Source organism: Carcharhinus amblyrhynchos, chromosome 5 (genome assembly GCF_965287045.1).
Source record: "Carcharhinus amblyrhynchos chromosome 5, sCarAmb.v2.hapA, whole genome shotgun sequence".
Classification (NCBI taxonomy): domain Eukaryota; kingdom Metazoa; phylum Chordata; class Chondrichthyes; order Carcharhiniformes; family Carcharhinidae; genus Carcharhinus; species Carcharhinus amblyrhynchos.
In genome coordinates this window covers 128,181,102-128,191,201 of record NC_137328.1, presented here as the reverse complement: position 1 = coordinate 128,191,201, position 10,100 = coordinate 128,181,102, and the positions used below count along the sequence as shown (strand labels likewise).

Below are 10,100 nucleotides of genomic sequence, written 5' to 3'. Positions count from 1 at the left end.
GTCCTGATCTTTGACAATGGCATTGCCATTACTAGCACTGGGATTCAGACCTTCACTCTTTCCAACAGAATTAAATATATTAGGACAGCAAAAACAAAAAAATGCTAGAAAACTGCCCTTTCCTCAGGCAAGCTGTACCTTAGTTTTGCCATTCATACGTTCTGATCACTTAGTGGATACTTTCAGCACCTTCGCAGCCTTCTGTAGATCCTTTACATTGCCTTTGACCAGTTTGCATTTTTCTGTTTTAGTTTCAGAGTCCAGCAGCTGCAGTATTTTGTGTTTACATTTGGGCAGTGCCCTATCACCCGGCATTGGCTGAACGAGTGGTGTAAATCTTTAAACTCAGCACGAAGAAGCAACTGGCAGCGTTCATAAAGACCAAACTGATTTTTATAAGACTTCAGGGCTTTCCGTCACACAATGACAGCAGAATTATTAATGGGACGAAGGCTTCAGACAAGTTTAAGCTTAATATTCCCAAACCTGGCAGGGAGGGTCGGGTCCTAACGAGAGATCCAGAGAAAGCACCCTAATTCTGTAAGGACAGACAGAACATTCAAAACCGATGACCTGGTCCACATGAGGAACTTTAGGGACAGCCTCAGCTGGGTTCCCAGGATTATAATGGAGAAAACAAGGTCTGTGTTTTATAAGGTCCAAGTGCAGGGCAAGACTGGCAGGAAGCAGCTGAACCATGTCAGGAGTTCATTGCTCAGGAGTACTGTGCCCACTCCAGTCCAACGCCAGCATCTCCACATCTCAGGATTAGGGAGCCTATGCCAGCACAGGCCTCATTACAACTACTGCCTTCTTCGACTCTCAAATGGAAGTTGACCTCATACCAGCCCCTCTGGATGATAAAGATATGGACTGCTACACGAAAGCAGAAAAAGACAGAGCTCCAGTTGAAGCGAGAACTCCGGAAGAACCAGAATCGGGGGCTTTATGGTGTCCCCTTCGGAAGCGAAGGTCTCCAATCTGCTTCACATCCCCTGATCCGGTCCTGCCTCCCATTAACCCCGGCTGATTACCAAGCAGCAGATAAGAACCCCCATGGACTCGAGGGGGGAAGAGATGTTAAGGTGATCCTAGAGGATCATTACTAAATCTCCCTGTATGAGCTCCCCGATTAAGCAAGTGGAGGTTCACCCAATAGGGAAGAAACAGCAGGCAGGAAGGTTTATAACCAGCTGGCTCCACTGAGGCCAGCAGTTGATAGACTTGGGACCGATCTGTACTCTTTTGAAAGGCATCCAGATATGATAGTAAACAAAAGGATGATTATTGATGGAAGACTGACCCCAGTAAGATTATTACAAACAGAGAAAAAGTACTGGAGAAACTTAAGAGACTAAAAAATAGCAAATCCCCAGAAGCTACAGTCTAGGGCTCTATATGTGTAAGTTGTAGAGATAATGTATGTTCAGTTTATAATTTTCTAGAATTCCCCAGATTTTGGCACACTAGCTCTGAGGTATAAAGGTAATAATCTTCATGTCTTCTTCACCACCTTATCTAGGATCACCGACACTTATGAAATGAAAGATGGAATCTTTTGACTGGGGAAATGGGGTGGGGATGGAGTATGAGAGCAGCAGAATTTCTCTGACAATAATGATGTGGGAAATTAAATACAAACAGCCATGGTCACACATGCTTCTCTGGGCACTTCAGTCTAATGCCACCTTGTGGCTAATTCTAGGAATGCAGTAATAACACGAGAAATAAGGATAAATATAACCCTAACACAAAACAATAAGGCACGTAGGGCAATAAGTGAAATTACTGGATGATCCCATAAAAAATGGGACAGCTGTTCACACTGAGCTGATTTATCTGTCTGGCTACCAATAAGGATCTCCAGACATACACTCTAAAGTCTCTCTATTCCTCTACACTTTTCAGAATCCTATCATTTATTGCTTCTCCTCTCCAGATGTATTGCATCACTCCTCCCTAGATTGAATTCCACTTGCTAAATTTCTCCCCACCTGACCAGCCCATTGACATTTTCCTCAAGTCTACAGCTATTCTCTTCATTAGCAATCACATGGATAACTGTCACATTTTCTGCAAACTTCTTAATCATTATCCCTACATTTAAGTCTAAATCATTTGTATATACAACAAACATCAAGGGACTCAGTACTGAGCCCTGTAAAACCCTACCAGAAACAGTCTTCCAGTCACAAAAACATGACCCTTTCCTTTCTGCCACTGTGTTAATTTTAGATCCAACTTGCTACACTCCTTTGGCTCTCATGAGCTTTTAATTTGCTAATCAGTCTGCCACATGGGACCTTATCAAAAGTCTTTCTGAAACCCATGCAGACTACATTAAATGTGGACTGTCATAGGCCCTCCTTGTTATCGCCTCAAAATATTCAATCAAGTTAGTCAGGCATACCTTCCTTTAGGAAGTCTATGCTGACTGTCCTTGATTAATCAGTGTAACTCTAAACGATGATTTATACCATCTCTCACAATCCTTCCAGTAATCTGCCCAACTATCCGCTGTCTCAGGCCCCTTCCTGATGTTGAATGGTCAGAGACCACAGCATGCACACAGAAAAGTGTAACTAAGTCACGTTTTACTGAGTGCAGAGTTGGGATGAGCAGAAGAAGCTTCTTCTGGCTGCACATTAAAACCACAAGCCACTACTCAGCAGCACTCACCCCTCAGGATAAGTTGGTCTTGGATATAGCAGGTTTCAGTGTATTTAAAACCGAACTGACTTTGTAAAATAGGACTGACTGTACCTGCATTGACTGTACCCACACTCACTGTTGTAAAGGAGGACTGAATGTATGAGAGTAGAAATTAAAGACACAGGATGGAATTTTATGACTCCTCTCACTGATGGGATCATCTGGTCCTATTGGAGTCAATGGAGTTTGAAACAGCTTGCTGCTTTTACCAGCCCTGTCCCCATGTACTAGAGCCATAAAATTCCACCAAAGTATAGGACAATAATTTAAAATTTAAAAAGTAACAATAATTTCTGGCTTGCTTCCAACAGGAGAAGGTACAGCCTTGCCAATGTGATCAGCTTGAATGCAGATAGTGACTGAGTCAGGAGGGTGGGTTCAACCTGGTATTCTACATCTTGGTCTCACTGTCCATGGGCTTCTCGTTCTCACTGTCCTGGCGTATAAGCTGGTAAGGTTTCTTCATCTCTTTTTCCTCAATGACAGAGTTGCCAGCCTCGGCATCCATTTTCTGAAGCTCCTGGCGTGAGAGGTGCTCTACAATTCCAGCTCCCAATGAGTCTCCCAGCACGTTGGTCATTGTGCGCAGTCGATCCCTACAAAATCAATCAACGACATATAACATTTAAGTTCCTGAGGGGTGGATATGAAGAGGATGTTCCGTCTTGTACAAAAATTTAGAACTAGGGAGTCAATGTTTAAAATTAAGGGGTTGTCCATTTAAGGTAGAGATGAGGAGATTTCTTTTCTCTCAGAGGGTTAGTGAGATTTTGGAAAACTCTTCCTCAAAAAGTGGTTGAGGCAGAGCCTTTGAATCTCTTTAAAGCAGAATTAGATAGATTCTTAATAAGCAGAGGGATGAAAGGTTATTGGGATAGACAAGAATGAAAAGTTGAGATCAGCCATGGCCTTATTGAATAGTGGAGCAGGTGTGAGGGGCCAATAGACCTATTCTTCTTACTGATTCATATTAACCAACCATATGGAGTAGACATGAGTACAGAAATGAGGATTTGAATTAAACATTGGAGTGTTCAAAGTTTTAAGGAAAGATATAAAAGGATAACAGGAAGTTGGAGTAGTTGTATAGTAGCTGCAAGACACCAGTGGGAAGCTAGAGCCCCAGGAGTGTTGGGGGCACAGGTGAGTGAAGTGGTCGTCACTAAGAAGAAGGTTCTGGAGAAACTGAAAGGTCTGGAGGTGAATAAATCACCTGGACCAGATGGACTACACCCCAGGTTCTAAAAGAGATAGCTGAGGAAATTGTGGAGGAATCACTGGAGGTAGTGAGGGTCCCAGGGGACTGGAAAGTATCTAATGTAACATCCCTGTTTAAGAAGGGAGGGTGGGGCAGCAGGAAATTATAGGCCAGTTAGCCTGATTTCAATCATTGGCAAGATTTAAGAGTCCATTATTAAAGATGAGATTGCAGAGTACTTAGAAGGCCTTTGACAAGGTGCCGCATAGGTGACTTAAATAAGTTAAGAGCCCATGGTGTTAAGGATAAGATCCTGGCATGGATAGAGGATTGGCTGACTAGCAGAAGGCAGAGAGTGGAGATAAGGGGGCCTTTTTCAGGATGGCAGCTGGTGACTAGTGGTGTGTCTCAGGGGTCAGTGCTGAGACCACAACTTTCCACAATATACATTAACGATTTGGAGGAAGGAACTGAAGGCACTGTTGCTAAGTTTGCAGATGATACAAAGATATGTAGAGGGACAGATAGTATTGAGGAAGCAGGGGGGCTGCAGAAAGACTTGGACAGGTTAGGAGAGTTGGCAAAAAAGTGGCAGATGGAATACAATGTGGAAAAGAGGTTTTGCACTTTGAAGGAGGAATGGAGGCAGAGACTATTTTCTAAATGGGAAAATGCTTAGGAAATCAGAAACACAAAGGGACTTGGGAGTCCTTGTTCAAGATTCTCTGAAGGTTAATGTGCAGGTTCAGTCGGCAGTTAGAAAGGCAAATGCAGTGTTAGCGTTCATGTCGAGAGGGCTAGAATACAAGAGCAGGGATGTACTTCTGAGGCTGTATAAGGCTCTGGTCAGACCCTATTTGAAGTACTGTGAGCAGTTTTGGGCCTGTACCTAAGGAAGGATGTGCTGGCCTTGGAAAGGGTCATGAGGAGGTTCGCAAGAATGATCTTGTCATATGAAGAACAGTTGAGGACTCTGGGTCTGTACTCGTTGGAGCTTATAAGGATGAGGGGGATGTTATTGAAGCTTACAGGATACTGCGAGGCCCTGGATAGAGTGGATGTGGAGAGGATGTTTCTATTAGTAGGAAAAACTAGAACCAGAGGCACAACTTCAGGCTTAAGGGACGATCCTTTAAAATAGAGATGAAGAGGAATTTCTTCAGCCAGAGAGTGGTGAATCTGTGGAACTCTTTGTCGCAGAAGGCTGTGGAGACCAGGTCATTGAGTGTCTTTAAGGCAGAGATAGATAGATTCTTGATTAATCAGGGGCTCAGGAGTTATGGGGAAAAGGCAGCAAAATGGGGATGAAAAAAATATCAGCCATGATTGAATGGTGGAGCAGACTCGATGGGCCAAGTGGCCTCATTCCGCTCCTATGTCTTATGGTCTTAGTACTTATTAGAGATAGCAAAATGAATCAAAACAAATGCTGCAGCTACCAGTGAGGCAGACACAGAATCATTTGGATCGAGATAAAAATTGATAAAAGATCAGTCACACTAATGGGCCAAATCAGTACTCATTCAGTAGGAGAGTGGATGGAAAATATTATGTTTATATGTTTTTAAGAGAATGGCCCAGCCTTCTTCTGAATAATTGTAAATAGAAATGCAGAATGGGACACACAGACATGAGACTACTCAGGAGTGAGACATAGGTTGAGTCAGGAATTGAGAATTTGGTTCAGGTGGGAATTCAAGGCAAAGAGGTGCTCTGTTTTCAAAAGCTCCAGCCTTCCATTCTCTATCTCCAAGCAAGATGAGTGTAATGTTCTATTGCTTTGTGTGTGTCAATTATTGACTAATTAAATAAATAAGGTAGGACATGCAGACTACGTGCTGGTTAGGTACATTAGCCATGCTAAATTCTCCCTCAGTGCACCCGAAAAGGTGCCGGAGTACGGTGACTAGGGGATTTTCACAGTAACTTCATTGCACAGTTGATGTAAGCCTACTTGTGACAATAATAAATAAACTTTAAACTTTAAAAACTTTAAACTTTAGACAACCATTTCTGTAGAAAGTGTCGCTTTGCCACCTCGTACTCAGTGTTCCAGCTGTTGAAGGCAAGCATGCCACACTCTTTCTTAATCCCCGGCAAACTTACTAATCAGACATTTTCCTCCGTATCATTTATACATATTATGTCTTGCATTATTGTCACATATATTAACATACAGTGAAAAATGTTGTTCCTTGTGCACTAAACAGACAAAACATACCATTCATAGAGAATGAAACAAGAGGGTGCAGAATGTAGTCTTCCAGTCATTGCTAGGGTGGAGTGAAAGATCAACTTAATGCAAGGTAAATCCATTCAAAAGTTGGACAGCAATAGGGAAGAAGTTGTTCTTAGTCGGTTGGTATGTGACCTCAGACTTTTGCATCTTTTTCCCGACTCGAAGGTAGAAGAGGAAATGTCCGAAGTACATGGGTCCTTAATTATACTGGCTGCTTTGCCAAGGCAGCAGGAAGTGTAGACAGAGTCAATGGATGGGAGGCTGGTTTGTGTGATGGATTGAGCTACATTCACGGTCTTGGGCAGACCAGGAGCCATACCAAGCCGTGATACAATCAGAAAGAATGCTTTTTATGGTGCATCTGTAAAAGTTGGTGAGAGTTGGTGATGGCTTACACAAGGGGACATAGCTTTAAATTGAGGAGTGATAGATATAGGGTAGATGTCAGAGGTAAGTTCTTTACTCAGAGATGAGTAAGGGCGTGGAATGCAAGGCCTGCAACAGTAGTGGACTCTCCAACATTAAGGGCATTTAAATAGTCATTGGATAAACATATAGATGACATTGGACTAGTGTAGGTTAGATGGGCTTTAGATTGGTTTCACAGGTCAGCGCAACATCGAAGGCCAAAGGGCCTGTACTGCGCTGTAATGTTCTATGTTCTATAAGTCGTAGCTGACATGCCAAATTTCCTTAGTCTCCTGAGAAAGTAGAGGCATTGGTGGGCTTTCTTAACTATAGTGTTGCATGGGAGGACCAGGACAGGTCGTTGGTGATCTAGACATCTAAAAACTTGAAGCTCTCAACCCGTTCTACTTCGTCCCCATTGATGTAGACAGGGGCATGTCCGCCTTTATGTTTCTTAAAGTTGATGACAATCTCCTTCGTTTTGTTGACATTGAGGGAGAAATTAACATAGAAACATAGAACAATATTGCACAGTACAGGCCCTTCGGCCCTCAGTGTTGTGCCGACCTATGTCCAATCCCAAGATCAAGCTATCCTCTCCCTATCATTTTGGTGTGTTCCATGTACCTATCCAATAACTGCTTGAAAGTTCCTCAAGTGTCCGACTTCACTATCACAGCAGGCAGTGTATTCCACACCCCAACCACTCTCTGAGTAAAGAACCTACCTCGGACATCCCTCCAATATCTCCCTTAATGAACCTTATAGTTATGCCCCCGAGGAAATAGTCTCTGAAAGTTCATTCTATCTAGCCCCCTCATCATCTTATAAACTTGTATTAAGTTGCCTCTCATCTTCCTCTGCTCTAAAGAGAAAAGTCCCAGCTCCCTCAACCTTTCCGCATAAGACTTACTCTCCAAACCAGGCAGCATCCTGGTAAATCTTTTCTGCACTCTCTCCAATGCTTCCACATCCTTCTTATAGTGAGGTGACCAGAACTGAACACAATATTCCAAATGTGGTCTCACCAACGTCTGGTATAGTTGCAGCATAACCCCAAGGCTCTTAAACTCAAACCTCCTGTTAATAAACACTAACACACTATAAGCCTTCTTCACGGCTCTATCCACTTGAGTGGCAACCTTCAGAGATCTGTGGACATGAACCCCAAGATCTCTCTGTTCCTCCACATTCCTCAGAACCCTGCCGTTGATCCAAGTTTGTCCTCAGCTGGGATCTTGGGTTCATGTCACCCCATGACTTGCCTGCCCTTCTGCACCCTTAAGACTTGATTAGCTGTAAAGATTCGCATTCTAATCATAGAATCATAGAAAAACTATAGCACAAACAGGCCCTTCGGCCCACAAAGTTGCGTGGATCTTATCTCTACCTTCTAGGCTTACCTATAACCCTCAATCCTATCAAGTCCCATGTACTCATCCAGAAGTCTCTTAAAAGACCCTAACGAATTTGCCTCCACCACCACTGACGGCAGCCGATTCCACTCACCCACCACCCTCTGAGTGAAAAACTTACTCCTGACATCTCCTCTGTACCTGCTCCCCAGCACCTTAAACCTGTGTCCTCTTGTGGCAGCAATTTCAGCCCTGGGGAAAAGCCTCTGAGAGTCCACCTGATCAATACCTCTCATCATCTTATACACCTCTATCAGGTCACCTCTCATCCTTCATCTCTTTAAGAAGAAAAGATCAAGCTCTCTCAACGTATCTTCATAAGGCATGCCACCCAATCCAGGTAACGTCCTTGTAAATCTCCTCTGCACCCTTTCAATGGCTTCCACATTCTTCCTGTAATGAGGCGACCAGAACTGAGCACAGTACTCCAAGTGGGGTCTGACCAGGGTCTTATAAAGCCTTATCTCCCGACTCCTAAACTCAATCCCTCGATTGATGAAGGCCAGTACACCATACGCCTTCTTAACCACATCCACTACCTGCGAAGCCGATTTGAGAGTCCTATGAACCCGGACCCCAAGATCCTTCTGATCTTCCACACTGCTAAGAGTCTTCCCCTTAATATTAATGTATAATAATACATAATACCCTTGATATTGTACTCCTTCATCCCATCGGTCCTGCCAAAATGGACCACTACACGTTCATCCGAGTGGAAGTCCATCTGCCACTTCTCCACCCAGTCTTGCATCCTATTTATGTCTCGCTGCAACTTCTGACATCCCTCCAAACTATCCACAGCACCTCCGACCTTTGTGTCATCGGCAAACTTACTAACCCAGAATAATCAGTATTCTGTAAACTGAGTGTGTGCCTTTATATGCCCTGTTTGTGATCAGAACTCCCCAATCTCCTGATGAAGAGGCAAAACCCTGAAAGCTAGTAGCGTTTGCTACCAAATAAACCTGTTGCACTTTAATCTGATGTTGTGAGACTTCTTAGTGTGTTTACCTCAGTCCAACGCCGGCATCTCCACTTCTATGAGACAGCCAGTTACTTATCCAGTCAGCCAAATTTCCTTCCATCCCACACCTCCTTACTTTCTTCATGAGCCTACCATGGGGAACTTTATCAAACACCTTACTAAAATCCATGTGTACAACATCAACTGCTCTACCTTCATCTACACACTTAGTTACCTCCTCAAAGAATTCAGTCAAATTTGTGAGGCAGGATTTACCCCTCACAAAACCATGCTGACTATCCCGGATTAGGTTGCATTTTTCCAAATGGTCATAAATCCTATCTCTCAAGACCCTTTCCATTAACTTACTGACCACCGAAGTAAGACTAACTGACCTATAATTACCAGGGTCATTCCTATTTCCTTTATTGAAGAGAGGAACAACATTCGCCACTCTCCAGTCCTCTGGCACTATCTCCGTGGACAGTAAGGACCCAAAGTTCAAACCTAAAGCCTCCGCAATCTCATTCCTTGCCTCCCAAAGTATCCTAGGATGTATCCCATCTGGCCCAGGGGACTTACTGACCCTCAGGTTTTTCAAAATTGCTAATACATCTTCCCTTAGAACATCTACCTTCTCCATCCTATCAGCCTGTATCACACACTCATCCTCAAAAACTTGGTTCCTCTCCTTAGTGAACACTGAAGATAAGTATTCATTCAACACCTCACCTTTGTCTTCTGACTCCATGCACAGGTTCCCACTTCTATCCTTGACTGGCCCTAACCTCACCCTGGTCATTCTTTTATTTGTCACATAAGAGTAAAAAGCCATGGGGTTTTCCTTGATCTGACTTGACAAGGACTTCTCATGCCCCCTGCTAGCTCTCCTAAGCCCTTTCTTTAACTCGTTTCTTGCTACCTTGTAACCCTCAAGCAACCCAACTGAACCTTGTTTTCTCATCCTTACATACGCTTCCTTTTTCCTCTTGACAAGACATTCAACCTCCTTTATGAACCATGGTTCCCTCACTCACTGGAAGTCCAAATATACCACATTGATTGGCTCCTCCTTGTCAACTCCAGTGGTTACATCTTCAAAGAATTCTAACAGATTTGCCAAGCATGATTTCCCTTTCATAAATCCACGCTGACTCTGATCCT

At 43.5% G+C, this 10,100-nt stretch overlaps 1 protein-coding gene across 4 annotated transcripts in view; it reads right to left on the bottom strand.

Annotated features, from left to right (window-relative positions):
* Positions 1-3,103: 3,103 nt before the first annotated feature.
* LOC145343526 (excitatory amino acid transporter 1-like) overlaps positions 3,104-10,100 on the bottom strand; it is a 139,936-nt gene continuing 132,939 nt past the window's right edge. For all 4 annotated transcript variants that reach the window (XM_080189777.1, XM_080189778.1, XM_080189780.1 and 1 more), the window contains one exon: positions 3,104-3,308. In XM_080189777.1, coding sequence (XP_080045903.1) covers positions 3,104-3,308 — 205 coding nt within the window. The remainder of the gene's footprint in view (positions 3,309-10,100) is intronic.